At 43.0% G+C, this 19677-nt stretch overlaps 1 protein-coding gene across 4 annotated transcripts in view; it reads right to left on the minus strand.

Annotated features, from left to right (window-relative positions):
* Nucleotides 1-19677, minus strand: part of TRPM3 (transient receptor potential cation channel subfamily M member 3) — a 262509-nt gene that overhangs the window by 197279 nt on the left and 45553 nt on the right. For 2 of the 4 annotated variants that reach the window (XM_057305539.1, XM_026519360.4), the window contains exon 5: nucleotides 12771-12845. The exons of the other annotated variants lie outside the window; for them this stretch is intronic. In XM_057305539.1, coding sequence (XP_057161522.1) covers nucleotides 12771-12845 — 75 coding nt within the window. The remainder of the gene's footprint in view (nucleotides 1-12770; nucleotides 12846-19677) is intronic. 4 annotated transcript variants of the gene reach the window in all.

Genomic DNA, 19677 nt, shown 5'->3' on the forward strand with positions numbered 1-19677 from the left:
GGTCTGGAGCGAGTAACTGAAAAGTGGGTTGGCGGGGAGTGAGGCCTCTACGAGCCGTGGCTCTGGTGGGATCATGAAGGGTGATTAAACAAGCAGAGAAGAGCATATGGAGGAAGAAAGGAAGGGGCAGAGGGTACCATGGAGAAGACATTATGTGGCCTGAGTGAGGGGGAGTGAAAGGGTGTGCGTGTGTGTGTGCGCGCATGTGTGAGAAAGAGAGAGAAAGAGAGAGAGGGAGAGAGAGACTTATAATTAGTCATTATTTATAAAACACTTAGAACAGAGTCTGGCACTTGAGAACCATATGGTTAAACAAACACAAATATAAAGCTTCTTATTTATATTTATTAAGCTTATAAAAGATTTCTACTTTAAATATATGTAAATATTCATGAGGATGAAAGAAAAATAAATGCATTTCATATGTTCAAACCAAAAGGATGCTCTGACAAATAATTTGAAACACGTTTTTCCAAAGTTTGCATGTTCTCTCACACAGGCCAATAATATGCTTAGGAAAACAAATTTTTTATCTTGTATCTAAAAGGCTAAAACTTTCTGATCTGCGGTAGGTGACTCTTTCTTGAAAGGGGTTAGGTGACTTTTTGTATTACCCCCCAAATGCCTTCTACCCTGGCCTCTCCTCAGGGCTTCGACCAGCTTGGAAAGCCTTTTGAGTTCTGTGGGTTGGACAAAGATGTAAACGCCAAATAACAAAACCCATAAACCGACTCCAAGTATATTATATGCTAATAAAGTAACTTGGCCTTCGACTTAGTCAATGGGGAACAGTCATTCCCTTATGGCCAGCTCTGACTGAAATATCCTGCTATTAATGTTTGCATGTTACCAGGACATCCAAGTAACATTCTGTGTGAATCGTTCCAATAGAAAGGGAACAGCCAATCCCAGGGGCTGTGGTGCAAGTATTACTTTCATAAAAGGAAAGAGCCAGCGTTTTCTTTGAGGCCATTGTTTGCAGGCTGTTTTAATGTAATTGATTTAAGTCTACAAGAAAACCCTCCCAAACAAAGCTAGAGTCTTCTTAGTTTCTACTCCGCTCAAAACCCACATCAAAAGGCATCCCTTGCCTTCTCAAATGTAAGGTGATCAGAGTGGTTCTAACTCATTTTACTTTATAATGCTTTCCTTATCCTCCCCTATAAATGCGCCAGGATCTAGGTCCACAGCCCATACAAGTTCCTTTGGCTTCTTGGTGGAATTAGCAGGCAGTAGAGCAGCCCAGGGAATTATGGATTGAACAAAACATGGAAAGACACAGCCCCCAGGGCAGGACAGAGGTGGGAGGAGAGGGAGACAGTAGGAAAGAGAAATGTTGCAGGTAATGGCAAAATGGTGGCATGTGTATTAATTTGCCTTTCCAAAAAAAAACCCCCTTTGTATTAGTGGGGACAGGCTGCAATTACTTCTTCCTGCCCGTGAAAAGGTCTTTTCTCTCCTTAAGGAATATTCTTGACTTACTCTCTGTGAGGAACTCATACTCATCCTGCAGTTCTCAGGTCCAAAGACAAGTCTTCCTGAGCCCCTTCCCCTCTTACCCCGCTGGGCAGATCTCATTTGTGTTTCCTCGTAGCATTTGCTTTTTTAAAGGCCTATGCCATGGATATATTTTATAAATTTGTCCATCAATCACTTTGCTATAAATGAAAACATTGCCATAGCACCTTTCATCCTGAAGTTTTATCTCATTAACGACAGGTCTGGGCACCTCTTCTCTCTATTAGGTGGGTTTGTTTTCATATTCCCTGCACACCATACACTGCTCTACACGGGGTAGACGCTCACTAAAACTTGGGGAACACAGAAGGAAGGCCGGAAGGCCGGGCACTGCATTACCATCAAGTATCTCCTGAGTTCTTACAGGTTAAATGACAATGTAATCGTTTCCACAGAAAGTTTTAGATGTTTTCTGACACAAGCAATTTCCCCTCAATCAATTGGCCCGAGTTCCAAGGCACTGAGATCTGATTTAAATTCTCATGAAATCAGGAATTATTCCAAATGCCCGTGTCTATGCTCTTTGGTATGCTCGTTCCTGTGGCCTACTAGAAGTGCTTCCTGATTTCCCTGCGTCCACAGCAAATCACCACCAGCTAGTTACCATCATAAACACAGTTTTCTCTGTAGCCGTCGTTAGTGGGTTATAGACAAAAGCCCACACCTTTCACGTGACAGGCAAGGCTCCCCATGTTCTGGCCCAGCCTCCATCTGCAACCTCATCTCTCCTCAGAACCCTCTGTTCACCCCAATTCTGGTCTTGTCAGACTATTGTCATGATCCGCCATCTAGGATTCCTAGCCATCCTAATTTTCAGAGGGGAATCTCTCTCCCCACTCCTGGTTTCATGAGGAAGAATGAGGTCTTCCAGCTTCTCCAGGGGCCCTGCGCCTAAAGCTGTGTGTGCTGGGGTGAAGGATGAAGGCTCCTTGTGGGCTGCTGCCTGATTTGGGGGAGCCACTAAGCCCACTTGAGCAACATACTTAAAGTCATGCCTGCTAACTTGCCCAACAACAAAAACATATTTTGAGTCCCATCAAGTACTTTTTTTATTTCTCAAATTGTTCAGAATTTGGATGAGGAAGACAGGTGCTATTTATTGTGGTCTCTCAGAGACCCCCAACTCCGTCTTCAAAGTCCAGTTCAAATGTTACTAATTCCTGAGGCACTTCCTAGCTCCCTTGGGTAGTACTGATCATTCATCCCTTTGTAGTCCATTGTTGATTTGTTTTTCTTTTACATATCTTTTGGCAGTTATTCTGTCTTGCTTTAATGAAAGCTTTATTCACTGGATTTTAAGTTTCTTGGCATGGAACCCCATCTCCCATTCCTCTTAGGCAACATCCACAGAAGTTAGTTTAAATACTTGTGAAATAAAACAAAATTAAAATGCACAATGTCTGGGGTCTAGACCTCGGGACTAGCACAGCTGAAGGGACGGGAATAAGTTGGTGGTTATAAAGGGACTGAGTGCCATATCTCAGAACTATTGATGGGTCCTGCTGACAGTAGAGATGATAGCCATAAATGGCTTAAAAGTGGCCTCATGCTGGCCTTTCATAGGCCTTAACTAACGGGACTCAGCAGTAGTCAGAGACCTAGAGAAGAAGATGCTGAGTCACCCAGGGTGCATGCTCACACTTCACTTGTCCATTTGGATTAGGTCTGGACGAGCCCAGATTCTTAGTGGCTCAAAGAGCCAATTTCAGTTCAGCTGTCTTGTACTTTTAAATCGAAGGCTCATTGTTTCTCAGAATTGGACCCAGCTGGAGTGACGAGGTGTCTTGGCTATGGAGGGGGAAAGACGTAAATGAAGGTTTACATTCTTCCCTTTGCTGGAACGATATCCATGCAGACTACTACTTCCTCCAGATGAAATGAATAGGGAACTACATGACTGAAGTGGCAACCGAATTCTGTTCCCTCTGAGGTGATTGATCTGATTCACCAGTTAAGGTGCTGCAGGCTAGGAGTGACCTTCACTCACCACCAAGGTTATTAAAATAACCGACTGCCCTATCATATATGAGACAAAGGAAGTGTTCTGATTATTTGGGAGCTAGTAATGGCATTTAGTCCAATTTCAGACCAGCAGCTGGGAGAAATGATAAATTTTTGATTATCTTGGCATCTTTTCTAAAAGACAGTATGTCAAGTCTAATCAAATCGTTACCATGACTAAATGCTCAGTGAGAAATATGAATGACGACGTCACGAGGAACCTTCTTTGCCCTGGTCTCAAGATTCTGTGTGGACGGAGGTCTATTAGGGTAACACGTCTAGCCCCTTGTTCTTCCCTTACTCTTCTCCACATATAAAATTGATTGGTGGTGACTATCCATGTTTCCCGGGTAGATAGAATAAATCTACTCAAAGTCCCCCACTAAAGAGAATTTAGCTTCTTTCTTCCTTTTCCTCCACGGACCAGTGCCATTCAGCGCTGTTAGTAAAGGTGTCTTTTGTAGACACAAATTTCTTCTCTGGTTGGCTGTCTGGAGGCTGAAGTGAGTAGGCAAACCCATTTGGCCCTCAGACTAAGTCATTATTTCCAACAACTTCACCATTAATAAAAATGATATTTTGATCTCCATCTGCCTGACTCTGGTGTCCAACTCTCAGTCAGTTTCAATCTTGTCCCATCAAGGGTGAACTATAATTTCTTGGGCTTTCTCAAGCTCCAACACCATGAATTATAATACTGTCATTTCTCTTTCTGGCCTTCACTTCGCAGCAGAGCATCTAACAAACTTGAGCCTCTGGTTCAAACCTGTGAACATGAAATTATTTTTCAAGTGCAAATATGTCCTTCTCTGAAAGACAATTTTTTATTTATGTTTTTATAGCTCCTCAAAAGGAAACAATGCTAAAAAAGCCTAGTTACAAATGGAGCCCAAACAAGGTCGCTTATGAATTTCTGGGTTGTGGTGAATGATCTCATGTAGTGAAGTCTGCTCAGTCAAATGGCTGAAGACAGTTTCTTTTTCTTTTCGGGGAAGAAGCAGTTGCTGAGCACCTACCAGGTACGGGCAACAGCAAGGCAAGGTGCACTGGCTTACTGAGTCTGCTCAACAACCCTATGATAGAGATATTATACCCATTTTAAGGTTAAATAAACTGAGGCATAGAGAGTAAATTGCCTATCTGAACTGGACTTCAAACAGGGGCCTGTTAGGAAATGCAGAGTCTGCACGCTGTACTCTTTGGGGTTGTGTCTCACTGAGGTGACCAGATGATTAACATACAAATCCAGGACACGTTTGCAAGTGAAAGGATCATCAATCACTAGTAGTTTTTGTGAGATAACGGGTATAAGTCGGAACTATCTGGTCCGGGACAAACCAGTACATAGGATCACTCTACGTTTCTCAGGTCTTAGCATCTCAAACTCATTTGTGCAAGATTTTAAACATGAATGCCACCCTCAGATATTCAGAAAAGGGCCCGAGTCTGCTCGCTGTTCCTTTGCTGCATCTCTTCGTGGCTTAATAAGGCCAAGACTCACTATGACCCCTCTCTGATTCCCTGGGATCAGGCTTCCAGCTCCTTCTAAACCACAGCTATTCATTATCAGAGATATTCCTTCCTGTTAGGTACTCGGAGGGATGAAGATCCAGGGAAGGATTAGATCATTAAGCAAAGGAAAATAGCATCTACAATCCGGCAGCACCTGCATAAATCCTGTAGGGGAAAATACCGATTTAAAGTTTTTCTCATTCTAGCATATCCTTGATGGTGCCGAAAATAAATCCTTTCTACTTTTCTCCCTTATAAGTAAATGCCTCATTGCATTCTATCACTTAAACACATTGGAGTGCCGGGATGACAAATCAGCAAACAGTCATGATCCAGGGGCATCCAGTGGTACTTTGGGTCCTTAATCACTCACTCATTATCCTACTTTATCATGTTGGTGTGAAACAGCCACTGGGCTTATTCCTACTCTGCCACCAAGAATCGTTTGACTGAATAGTAAGTGGTAATACCATCGTTCTAGAAAGGGCGCGACCCTAATGTTATATATAAGAAAGTGGCCCTCGAAGGACTGTTCTTAAAACCCTAATGCTAATGTACAAAGAACTAGTTCGTGCATTGAAAATTATCACCAGGAGGGGTGTGTAGAAACGCCCGTTTCAAGCGCTTAGATCTTCTGATCAGTGTCTGCTCTAGCACACGGCTCTTGAGTGTAGCATGCATCAGAATCTCCTGGGGAGCAGGTAAAGCACACCCTGCTGCTCCCCTCCCCCCACCCCACCCAAAGCCTCTAAGTAGGTCTGAAATGGGACTTGAGAACGTGCATTTCTAACAAGTTCCCAAGTGATGCTATCACTGCTGGTCCACAGACTACACTTTGAGAAACACCGCCCCAGCATTAAGCTGTAAGTAGAGGACACTTCCATCTATGAAAAGAAGGGAAATCTAAGATGTGTCCCTTGCAGTAACTTAAGATGAGAGCCCATGGAGTAGAACTGAAACACCCACGTTATGTTTCCAGGAGTCTATTTTAAAGTCCAAACAAGGAGTCAGCAAACTTTTTCCGCCAAAGGCCAGAGAGTAAGTATTTTCAGCTTTGCAGGCCAGACAGCCTCTGTTGTAAGTCCTCAACTCTGCCACTGTTGCATGAGGGCAGCCACAGACACACAGTACACACAAAAGAATGAGCACGGACGTGCCCATGTTCCAATAAAGCTTTATTCACAAAGACAGATGGCATGCTGGATTTGGCCCACGGGCAGTAGTTTGTCAACCTTTGGGTCTACCTAATGTGATAAAAATGATTCCTAGGAGACAATCTGTTAGTTGGCCAAGCCCGAGTATGTCTATGATCAATGAGAAACTAACCGAGTTGGAAAGCTGACCGTGTAAGCCAAGCAGTGGCATCCAGTTCAGTAGTACACGAATGATAGAACACGGCCCTTACTGGAAGATAAGTACTGTACTTGCTGTTCAGCCCCTAGAACCAACTGTTTAAAGATGACTGGCTTCCTGCTTCATCCTATTTCAGTAAGGGTTTCACTGTACCGCTGAATATTATTTACCTGTATCAAATGTATTCTCTTCTTGGTACTTTGCCTAGAAGTGATCCATTTCAGTGTAGCAGGATCATTTGTTGAGTTACGAATTAATTCATATTTTGTTTTCCATTTGTTTCTCTTTCTCCTTATTTCCAAAAGGGCCCACTGGGCTGTCTTTCCTCAGGGAAAGTTGGCATTGCTGGCCTGAGGGTGAACTCACTGAATGGCTTTTGTTAAGAACCTAAGCTCACTCATGTCTTGAAGAGGAAGAGGAGAAGGCGAGTGTCTCTGATGGGGAGAAGTGGGAGCAGATGAGACAGGAAGAAGGGACTCACAACCTCCCTGATGGTCAGTTCCCACATCTCTTCTGACTTGACCCAGTTGGCCATTTCTTCCCCTTGGAAATATGTTCTTCACTTGGCTCCCAAACAGCTCCTTCTCCTTACCTTGCTAGCTCCTCCTCCTTATCTTTGCTGGTCCCTTCTCACCTCCCTGACCTCTGGTAGATGGACTCTCTGAGGAATCAGCTCCTGGTCCTCTGCTGTTCCCTCTCTCCTCTCCGCACACACTCCCTGGATGATCCCACCCACCCACATGGTTTCATACACCCGCTACACACAGAGAACTTCCATATTTACATCTCCAGACCGAATATCTCCACTGAACTTTAGTCTCGCACAACCACGATCCTCTCGACATCACCACATGGGCTGTGAGATGTCTCAGATCGGATATGCCCAAAGGTAAACTCCTGATATTGCCTCATACCTGCCATCTCCATCCCCATGGTCTTCTTCATCTGAATAAATAGCAACGCATTCTTCTAGCTGGGCAGCACCCCCCAACCTGGAGTCATCCTAGACTCACCTTTTCCCTTTCACAACTTGTATCTAATTTAATGGTAAGTCTTCCTGCTCTGCCTTCAAATTATAAGCTGAATAATACACTTCTCACCTCCTCAACTGCTACCACCCCTAGTTTAAGCACCGCCAGCTCTTGCCTAGATTATTGCCATTGTCTCTTGACTGGTGGCTTTCACACCCACTCCCTGTATAGCCTACTCAACTCAGTAGGTAAGGTGATGCTGTTGAAACATACAAGAACACATTCCTTTGCTCAAAACTCTGCAAGCTACTATTTCATACAGGGCGAACTCAGAAGTCAAAGTTCTTACCCTCCTCACTGGATCTGGCCCTTCTTCCTTCCCCAGATTCCTTTCCTGCTCCCCTCCTCCCTGTTCTGTCCACATGGCCACTCAGGCCTCCTGATGCTCTCCAATCGTGTTGCCCACATTCCCGCTTCAGTGCCTTTTCATTGCCGTGCCAGAAATGGTCTTCCCCAAGATGTTCCATAACTCGCTCCCTCACTTCCTAAGGTCTTCACTCAAATGTCTCCTTTCCAGTGAGGCCTTCTCCACCACTCTGTTTAAAATTGTAGCCCCTTCCTTGCACTCCCTTTTTTGGCTTCTCTGCCTTACTTCTCTCCCTAACATTTAGCACCATGCAATATACTACCTGTTTTACTTATTTATTTCCTGTTTCCTTCCACCCAAATGCAAGCTCCAGGATGGTGCGATGAGCATGGACCCCTGGCCTGAGGGGGACTGCCAAGAAATGCACCCTGGGACTCTGCTCAGCACTGGAGCTCCAGAGTCTTCTGCCTGGCCTGGGAGGGACCATGCAGGCTGGACCATGGCAGCAACGGTTACCTTGGCTAAGGGAAATTAAGAGGCCCCTTCCTACTTTCCCAGGTACACTATAAGACTGAGAGAGAGAGCAGGCAGGAGGTGAGAGAGTGAGAAGACAGGAAAGGAGGGGGGAGAAGGGGAGAGGTGGAAGAGGGGACTGAGGGAGGAGAGAGAGAGTGAGGGGGGAAGCAGAGAGAGAAATAATAAAGATTGAGATTAAATTCACCAAAACTAGATGGAAAGAGGGCTTGGAATTGGATTTATTTGAATTAAGGAAAATTTTTATTATGTGACGTTTCCTACAGACCTACTAAGGTTATGAAGCATAATTCATACTCACTACAATGGTTATTACTTGAATAACGGGAACAAGTAAGTCAACAGAACAAGACAGATCCTGCTCAGCGCATGCCATGAAAACCCAATCTAGGGATGGAAATACAAGGGTGAGGAGAACTTTCTACCTCTCCCCCAACTCCCGATGTGGGCACGCCATGCTTAATTGTCTCTTTCAGAATTTCCCCCATGATTTCCTAATAAATTCTGATGTGCACCCAAGTCGGTCCCCACTTCCTGTGTTCTCCCTCTGGATGGAAAAATGCTGCTAATGAGGAGAGGTTCAGCTCAGATTTGTTTGATGACCAGAAAGCCTGACTCTTCAATTCTCACTCCTCTGGTTGAGCAAAGGTGCACCTGTTTTTTTTCATCCTCCCTCACTCCAGCAGGAATTGCCCACAGAACCCCATGCGGATGCCAAGACGCCAAGACGCCAAGGCTCATTAGCCAACAAGAGCTGTTGATTCCTCTGCCTGAGATTTAGGACCTCAGTGTTTGCCTTCAGGGCCATGGCATGTGGAACTCCAAGCAGCTTTTGAAATCTGGCGTCCTCACGGAACAGGGCCAGCCTGTTCATTGAGGGGAAGAGCTGCCTGTTTGTTTCAGCTCTGGAGGCCAAAAAAGAAAAGAAAAAAAATCAACCATTTGCCTATTTGGCTGGTATTAGGGCATAACATCTCTATTTTCCTTTTTTTCTTTTTCCTTAGGGGTTAAGATCTTTCGCTGAGGGTTCAAGGTTAAAAGATTTGTATTCTGTTATAATCTCTGATAATTTTATTACTGACACCTTGGGATCCCTATTTCTGGACACTTTTCAAGCCTATGTGAAATCAACTTCACTTTCGTAGCCATCAGTTTCAATGGTTTGAAATGATTCAGATAATATTCGAAGGGAGAGGCAGATTATTTTAAATTCTTGGAAGGGGCTGGTGGGGTCCTAGAACAAATTCCCTGGCTTTACAAGCAAATTACAATCTCAGCACCTCCCCTCCTTTTTTTTAGACCCCTAGAGAACGAGACCCCCTTATCCTCTCTAAATATATCCCACTGTAAAATCGCTTATTACAGCAAGAAAGGACTTGGTCAGCACAAGTTCTGCCATTAGTTCATGTTTGCCTAACTTTCTAAAGTTAGCTATGCGTTTCTACTGAATGGTTGACCCTAATCTAGACGGAAGAGCAGCCACGGGCAATGATCACTTTAAAGAAGTGTGGGGGGGGTGCCTGGTGGCACAGCGGTTAAGCGTCTGCCTTCGGCTCAGGGCGTGATCCCGGCATTATGGGATCAAGCCCCACATCAGGCTCCTCTGCTGTGAGCCTGCTTCTTCCTCTCCCACTCCCCCTGCTTGTGTTCCCTCTCTCGCTGGCTGTCTCTATCTCTGTCAAAAAAAAAAAAAAAAAAATCTTAAAAAAAAAAAGAAGTGGGGAGAAATCAATACTTATTTCTTTTTCTGTGTGAATGGAAATAATGAAGCCACGGTGGCGACGGCTGCTACAAAAAATACACATCCTTCGACTCTCTAAGTTCACACGATAACAAGGATTTAACAAGAATCACGAGTCAACAGGAACACAAATTCCCAGGATAAACGCTTTCATGCCTAGGACAGTCGGCAGTATTCACGATGGTCTTTGCCTGTACATGTTCCTATTTGTTTCTCTTCCCTGAGTCTGTCTCTGTGTTACTGCTTTATTATGTGTCCTTCCTTCGTAGCTTTCAACATCTAAGCGCCTCTATTAAATTTTTATGTCAGGCTGGAAACCAGAGCTAAAAATAAGGCCAGAAAAACATGGATTGATGTTTACAATAAACATTTATTGAGCACCTACCTGCATGTACCAGGCACTGTGCTAGGGTCGCCGGATGACAATACGTAAGACTCAGGCTCTGCTCTCAAGGAGCTCACAATCTACTGGTGACGGAGGGGCAGGGCGGGCAGGCAGGCAAGCCCTCTGCCAGAAGAGATGGTGCCTCTAACACAGAGGCTTACACAGGGCACTGTGGCAACAGGAATGATGGGGTAAATAATTGAGCCTACAAGAATCACAGTGTGCGTGTGCGTGTGTCTGTCATGATAAGATTTCACAGAAAAGAAGATTTTCAAGCTGAGGCTTGGAATGTAGGTTCCTGTCAATAACTAGAGTTGGAAGAGGTTGGAATTTCAACAAATGTCAAAACAGGAGGAAAACATATCTGACGAGGTATGTCATTGTGTCATTTGCGGGAAACTGCAAGTAGCTTGCTATGGTGGAGCAGAAGATCCACATGCACCATGGAAGGAGAAACTAGAAAAACAACAGATGAAAAGATATGGAAAGACTTTCCTTTAGCAGCGAAACCAGGAAGAGGTTGGGTCACAATAAGAAGGTCTATGTTATCATGAGAGTAACCTATTAGATCTGACCAACAACAGCAGATTTTGCTGACATTGAGACCAAAATGCCAAATATTTGCAACCCAAATCTTTTCTAATCAGAAAAGAGATCTCAGTGTGCTTCCCCGAATGTAAAAGAACCTAAGAGATCTTATCAGAATGGTGGATAGTTCCCCAGTTGGACTCATTTGTGTACAGGAACTGCCCCGGTCCCTGAACAAGTCATTCTAATGCATAAAGGAGCGCTTTCCGAAGAGAAAAAGGGCTCCTAGCTTGAATTGGAAAATGAGTCAGATAAACAAGATAGGCAGCTACCTAGAAACAGGTTCCACTAACGTTAGTTCTCCTCCCCCGACATTATTCTTTTGACTCTGTTATTGTCTCGATTGACAAAGTGACTTTAGTACCAAGCATGACAAACATTTCAGTGATAGCCAACTTGTATCAGGCCATTTTAAAGATGAAGAGAGGGCAGATGTTTACACTGCATTGTCTCTGTCACACAACCTATTCTTTTAGAGGAAAAATTCTTTAAAAGGTAGAGAGAACTTCAAACATCACCTTCACTGAGAGCATCTGAAAAATGGCAGGTCATCGGAGCCCAAGGTTAACTGATCATGAATCTGATATTTGTATTCTGCATAGTCTTTTACTTGATTGGTTGAGCCTACAGGTAGCAGAAAGTCCGAATGATTAGGCTGAACAGGTTAGAGCATCCACGGAAGGCAATGAAACGTCCCTGACATACATGACACCTGCCCAGAGGAAGTTTAACATCCTTTTCAAGTCATGTGCTTTGAACCCAGGGTTGTCAGCATACGGGAATATAAATTCATTACTTCTTACTTCAGGTCTCCCTGGATGAAGTTCTGCTATGACCCTTAACCCACAGAACTGTTATTGATCTCATGAAACAGTTATGGGCTCAATGATGGAAATTTTCATGTCATGGTTACCCCAATGCATTTGAAGATGGTGCAATGATCAAAAAAGATGCCAGTGATGACAATTGAACGTCCCTTTGCCTTCCCAGCCTCCTTCATATATTCTCAGGCATAGGATGACAAAGGGAAGTCCACGAGTCACATGAAGAAAGACTGTAGCCATGGATACACGATCAGGAGCTTCTCTGTTCCTCTTCACTCCACCCTGCATGCCACCAGCCTGCCCTACTTCCTCCTCATTGCTGCTCCTGTGAATTCCTCCCCCATCTTGCCACTAACCACTGTCCTCTGCCCAAAGTTCTGCTGCTGATGCATTCCGACTGAACCAATGTTCAACCCTTGTGTGACATGGAGTTTGTGTTCAAATAGTTGTTGAATGAAATAATGACCCCCAAATCCTCTAAGGTAACAAGATTACAGGGGAGTGTCGTTTTGAATGAAACGATGCTTCCTTATGTGGGGTGAAAAGAGCAAGGTTCTGGAATCACGCCAGCCTGGTTTGTGCCACACTGTGCCACTAACTAGATTTAGAACAAGGGCTTAATTACTCTGAAATGCTGTTTCATCAACTACAAAAAAAGGAAGATAATAATCCCTACCTTGCAGGGTTGCTGTATTAAAAGAGATAGTACATATGAATGCCTAGCATAGTGCCTGGAACATACCAGGGCCTCAAGAAATGCTTATCTCCCTCCTCCCTGTCTTATGTAGGATTTTAAGATGATAAATAATAGGGAGTAACTAATCTCCAGTGTGGCTGGAAGTCTTAGAAAGAGATAAAACAGCAGTCATAGGAAGAGATAGTGTTAGGAATTTTTAAAGGAAACAAATGGTTTTATGGTTAATTTTCTTGGTTGGGGTTTAAAAGGAGATTCACGTTGTCCATTAATTATACTTACCTATTGGGTCTAATTGGCAACTACCCCAAAATGAATAAAACAAGCGGGAGTCAAGAGAGAAAAACGGCAGGCATCCTGTCAAAAAATAAAATCTTTGAAATTTCCACAACCCAATGGTGGAATATACATTTTATCAAAGCAGATGGACTCACCCAATTTATAAATGTATACATGTGATGGAAATCTAAGCTGCCCATTCAAACTTTCGAAAAACATCAAACACCGTCTGTACCAGCTCTACCGTGCCTCATCACTCCTTCACTTGTTTGGGTCCTTCAAATCAGCGTCCCCTTTGCCAGAAGAAGCATCCTTCATTCTGTTGTGGCCTAGGTGACTGCTCTGGTGGTCAAAGGGTCAATCAGTGTTGAGTACTTATAAAGATGCTTAGCCCTTGGTAAATCCTCAAGAAATGCTGTTGTTACAGTGATTCTAATAATAATTATGAATTTGGTTTCTGCGTCTTCCAAGACTGAGCAAGAACCAGATTGTCCCCTCTCTCCTTTGAAAAACACTTTTCTGTTTTTTTGGAGATATGTGCCCTGTTTTCAGGTGATTGGCTCACTTTTGATCAAAAAGGAATATTCCCCCCCCCATTGGCTAATGTACTTAATTTCTTTTCCTTTTAAAGAGGAATTGGAACTAATGCTGATGTGTAGCTCATCATGCATATTATTTACTGAAAAGATTCTATTTCCCACCCTTTTCTTTCTCTCATTGCCAAGAAAATGACTAATTAGATAGATACAGCCATATTATATTATCTATCCATATCATAAATCTACTGCTTCCTCCCTTCTATGTACGTATGCGAGTATGTATCTACCTACAGGAAAAGTCACCAAAGCCATTTCATTATAATAGGTGTCCTTACTAATTTGGCTACACGATCCCAAACTGGGAGGTAAATTTAATTGTAACATCATGCCTCTGGAGTTGTTAATTGACTAAAGAAGTTAGCTTGGGTTGGGATGATTCAGTATCTCATTTCAAATCTAGGCCTCAGAGGAGAATCCCACGAACAGCGGTTTCTGCCCCTCTTTGTTCCTTCCCTAGAAACAACATTTATGGAAGCCCGCAGATCCTCAAGTTATGTCTTCTGGCCCTAGCTTCCGAGGATCAAGCCAGACTTCTAGAGCAGCCTCAACTGGGGGCGTGGTTGGGCAGAGAGTAGCTGGTTGGTGAGACACGCAGTAGGGTCTTACCCACTTTTATGGACTATTGCTTGGCGATTCCTCAGTGCTCACAACCCGGCAGGGCTGCCTTGTCCTAAGAATGTACTCACTGGGGAAAACACAAAGCAATATCCCTCAAAGCACAAAATGTAAGGGTTGGATCCTCTGGATTCTTAATAGTTTGTAAAATAATAAGCCAAGAGTAACTACTGTGTATTTTCCAGAAAGTTACCAATTAGCATGTTCCTGAGAACATAAATTCAGCTTGGGAGCACACGCCTCCCCAGGCCGCCCTACCATTGTGCACAACAATTAGACTGCTGGCTAAATACTATGAGCAAAGCCCCAAATAGACGACAGCACAAGCCCTCCTGGAAATTCAGCACAAGCATTTGTTTATGGAACCAAAGCACAAAACTGGGTTAGCTCCGTCTTCCCTGCAGAATGAATGGCACCCTGGTATTTTCAGTTTGTTTCTTTTTTCCTTCCAGTTACCAAACCCTAACAAACGAAAGTTAAAATCACATTTTAGTGAAGATTAGCCAGATTTGTTGAAGATTGTTGCATGGTTGAAAATGGAAATGTCTAGACATCTAGTGTCAGTTGACTGTGACCCCAATTGTCTCATTATTTCTTTGATTACCCTTCCGGGCACGGTGGAAAAAGTGGTTTCAAGAGGGGAAATGGGGAAATGAGGGGACCAAGGATTTTGCATCCAATGAGGTTGATGCCCTAAGTACCCTGCTTTCACTCCTTGCTGAGGTGCATGGAGAACCTTTCCTAATTTGAGTTCCCTGGTGTTGTGTTAAATAGAGTAAGAAAAGTCCCTCCCAAACTATGACTATGTGAGCAGTAGACTAGAACTGTGGTGCTGTGAGCTAAGCTCTGTACCAGCTAACGCACTGTATGAAAAGAGGTAGGACGCATGACCGTTTCCAAGCGGGCTTTCCTATCTGGAAAATGAAGGCAATGAACTAGGTGAAATATATATATACTTATATGTATGATGATAATGTACATATATAGTTACACAGAATCCATAAGCATGAGTAGCTTTGCATCTGCCCCCTCCGTATATCTTTATATATGTAATAATGTCCCAGTTTTCCTGTATCATTCTCTAGTTTATCTTTACATCCCTCTGTTGAGGCGTATCTAGAAAAAGAAAACAATGAAATATACATATCTTTTCCTTATGATTTTGTTATTTGTATTTCCTAAAAACTAAATCTCAGTTCACACATAGACCTTGTTTGTATTTGCAGCTAAAATACTGCAACCAGATAGGATAAACAATTTAATGAGAGTAGAACAAATTTAGTTGGACCACATGCTAGGCGCTCGGTTTCTGGATGTTAAAAGCTTTCACCTACGTGGCTTGCAATCCATTGCTCACATTCCACCCCTCAAAATCTTCCTTTAAATACATCTGCCACGTAGCCCCTTGAACATTCCACCAAGAAATACTCTTTGTCTGAATGCCTCTTGTAGTTCATATCATTAAAGGGCACTTAACACTTGCTGCTTCTTAGAATGCAGCTCTTTGTTTCCTGAGCGGAAACAGCTCCCCCCGGGGGGGGGGGGGCAGGGGCTCTGAACCAGGGTCTCAGGTCTGCCTCTTATTATCAGTCTGACACTGAGGCCATCCCTTGACCTCAGTTTTCTTTTTGGTCTGTGGGGATAATACATGGTACCTACTTCCTAGGGTTGTCATAAGGAGTCAGTCATGATTTCCTGCCAAGTGTTTAGAATAGCACTCAACTAAACAGTAGTTATTGTTCACATATTTGTAAAATCCTAAGCACTTCCAGGGCACAACTATGCCTTATTTATCTTGCAAGCCCTGCAGTGCTTTGTATGTTCCAGGCGCTCAAGCCAATACTGCCAGAGCCACAGAAATACTGTCGAGGGGAAACGCAACAGAGCAATCACTACTTATTGTAAATGACAGGTATTTGGAGTTCTCATTTTGCTACATTTTGAAAAGCTGAAGAACTTTCAAGCCTGTGTTTCGGCTCCCTAGGAAGCATCTTGAAGGGATAGTGGGATAACGAGCAAAGTAGGAGCCACTTCTCCACAGTGAGCACCACGGATGATCTCCAACACGCAACAGCTGTTGAATGAGCCATTGTGTGACCCAGCTCCGTCTCAGGGACGAGGACCCTGGGAGAGGGGAGCTGGACTTTGGGGTGGCCAGGAGCGTAATGAAGGGAAAATGAACAATTTCGCTGCACTGTACTCACAGTAGAGATATAAAAGTAGGACATTTTCAGGAGCCCCATTATACTAGGATGTCTGGCTATGGCTAAGGTTGGGAATAAATTTAAGTTGTTTTGTCACTCACTAAGTCCCAATAGGGAAGATAATTTTGCTTCTGATTTCAGCTACTGTCAAATGTAGGCATCAAATCTGTTACCTTGGTCTCATAATTTTTAAAAAAAATTTTTTATTTATTTGAGAGCAAGCGAGAGAGAGAGAGAGAACAGGAGTAGGGGGAGGGGCAGAAGGGGAGAGAGACGCAGACTCCCTGTTGAGCAGGGAGCCCAATGCAGGGCTGGATCCCAGGACCCTGAGATCATGACCTGAGCTGAAGGCAGATGCTTAACCGACTGAGCCACCCAGGTACCCTGGTCTTATAGTTTTTATACACATCCTTTATATATGATTGGACAATATTATTTTCTATGATGTGTCCTTAACTAGCCTCTTCTCTTAGGTTTCCTGATCTGACTCTTTCCTTTTGTCTTAGACGAAGCAGAGGATTGCCAGCAGGTTGAGCGAGCAAGAGAAAACATGGTGGGGTTGGCTCCTTACCCAAAGGTCAAGAATGATATACATACACTTGAGGGAGGAAGGTTCTGAACTCATATATTACATGGATAGGCTGACAACTTCCAAAGGTTGTCTTCCTCCCTCCTTCTCTCCCTCCCTTTCTCTTTCTCTTCCTTCCCTTCCTTCATTCCTTCCCTCCCTCCCTCTCTTTCTTCCCTTCCCTTCCTTTCCCTTCCTTCCACTACAAAAGCTGTATTTGCTCATTGTAAAAAACAACGCTGAGAAGTACCTAAAGGGTATATATGCAACACATCAGTTCTCATCCTACCTTTCCCACTTCAGGTTTCACTCCCTAGAAGCTACGACTGATAATTATTCACCTGTGTCCTTTCAGATATTTTATAAGTATATATTTTTTCAAATTTTTATAAACATAAATGTCATCATAAACACACAGTTGTACTGTTTTACAACAGGCTTTTTAACTTAAGAAAAAAATACCCTTGGATATCTTTCCATATGAGTGCATTATTTATAATTTCAGAGTATTTCACTATACGTTTATATAAAGTTTAGTTAGTCACTTATTCATGAATTGTTGGGTCAAAATATGACTAGAATAAATTCTTAGAAGTAAAAATATATGGCCAAAGGGCATGCACATTTAAAACTTAATAGGGGTAGCCAAATCATCTTCCAAATAAAACAAGTTTGTGCCCATATTTGCACACACAACGCATGTTTCTTTCTTTCTTTTTTTTTTTTTTTAAGATTTTATTTATTTATTTGATAGAGAGAGAGACAGCCAGAGAGAGAGGGAACACAAGCAGGGGGAGTGGGAGAGGAAGAAGCAGCCTCCCAGTGGAGGAGCCTGATGTGGGGCTCGATCTCAGAACGCTGGGATCATGCCCTGAGCCGAAGGCAGACGCTTAACCACTGAGCCACCCAGGCGCCCCACAATGCATATTTCTATATATGCTTCTTGACAGCAGATATTTGTAAACTTTGTTTTTTGCCAACTGATGGGTTGAAAACATTTCATTGTCTTAATTTTCGTTTCTTCAATTTCGAGTAAGGAAACTTATACTTTCTTCCCTGTGATCTTCCTGTTGATACATTTTGCCCATTTTCTTATAGTATTTTTCTTTTGGATTTGTGGATGTCCTTTGTTTATTATGGAAATTAGCCCTCTGTCATGGTTGCAACTATTTGCTTTGCCATTTGTGTTTTGAACTAGTATGTTGTAATGGGGCTTCTAAGCACCAAATTTGTTTTCTAGAGCCACTTAGCTTGTGTGAATGGGTGAGTCACGACAGCTCTGAGTTTGGTATTATTAAAGAAGAAGGGAAAAAATACTAGGCTAGGCAGAAACAAGGGAAAGTAACAGTTCCACATATGAAGAATCCAGAGAGGAAAGGTGAGGTTTGTTTTCAAAGCATCTGCCTGTGGTTTCATTAAATCTGTAAAGCATTAGATCCTCCTACCTCTATTCATTCAGCAGGACAGAAGGGAAATTCCAGCTGTCTACAGCTCTACCTTTGGGGTTTTATTGAAAAACACAAGCTAAAATCAAAAGAAAAACTAACTAGGGTTGGACGAACAAGGACATGTGTATCTCGGTCCCTAACTTACAAGAAGTTTCATGAATTAATCTTTTTATAGCTGTTACTGTCAGCAAGTACTCTCAGTTCTATATTTACTGACATTCAAAATGTTTTAAGAGCCCTTCAGCTGTATTTTGCCAAATTATTAGTTATCATAGGGGTTATTAAAGCATAGGAATGTCATATTGGATAATCAGCATAAGAAGGATTTCAATCCCTGAGAAACTCATCTGCTCATCAGGTCTCCTCAAATGTTTCCTCAACAGTGGCGGGGCGGGGTACTCTTATTCCCTAAAACCGTTCCTTTGTCCTTTTCTCTCAACAGGGCTGAAGTCCTGTTGGAACCTACGGCTTCGAGAGGCTGACCAACCTCCATCCTCCTGCCTGTCACCAAGATGAGTCATGTGTCCGTCACAGGAGAATTATTTTCCAGGATTTATCTTTGAAACATTTGTATCAAGAGTATGGCGTCATGGAAACACGGAATCTTTCCTATTTATTTTTCATATTTTGGGATTTAAAATGTTACCAAATGATGTGCAACAAAATATGACTCCATTAAGGGTCCATTATGAATGCACATGCATTATGCATAGCACAGCACATGCAATTACTTTGAGGCTTAGGGGATCTATCTGAGTTAGTTAACTTAAGAAGTTAACAAAACCAGAATGGTCTAAGATAATTTATATAATTTTATACATCTTGTCTCAATCCAATTTCAAGCGGAAATTGCAATTTCCAGAGCCAGTGCAGGACTCTGCCGCTACGCATGACTGCAAGACTCATAGGTGGAGAGTGAAAGAGCGCGGTACGAAGCATGCGCTACAGGAACTATTTATGGACAAGGCTCCCCAATGAACATACTGGAACCATAACAGGCATACCTCATTTATGAGTGGCAGATAAGTTTTCTCTCCTGTGACAATTGCAGCCATTCCTTAACAACAATCCGGAACGTTAAGCTGAAAAGATATGGCAAAAACTGCTGGCTCTACCCCGATATCTATTTTTTTCCTTCCTTCACAGTGATGGGATTTTAGCTCCCGATATATTTGTGCAGGATAAAGACTACATTTTCAAATCTCCTTTTAGCTAGGTGTGAACGTGTGACCAAATATTGCCACATGGGATGGAAGCCCAAATGGTGTGCAAGACTTCCTCATGGTGACTTTAGAGGGAAAGGGCATGACTATCCCTTGCTCCTTTTTCCTGATGCTTTCTGGCTAGAAAGTAGATGAGATGGTGAGCTCCCATGGACCATGAAGCAGGGATAGGAGGAGCAAAAGGAAGAAGGAAATTGAGTCCTCAACACTGTGAGGCCACCACATTAAATCTGGACTCCTGTTCAGAATAACA

Source organism: Ursus arctos, unplaced genomic scaffold (genome assembly GCF_023065955.2).
Source record: "Ursus arctos isolate Adak ecotype North America unplaced genomic scaffold, UrsArc2.0 scaffold_33, whole genome shotgun sequence".
Classification (NCBI taxonomy): Eukaryota; Metazoa; Chordata; class Mammalia; order Carnivora; family Ursidae; genus Ursus; species Ursus arctos.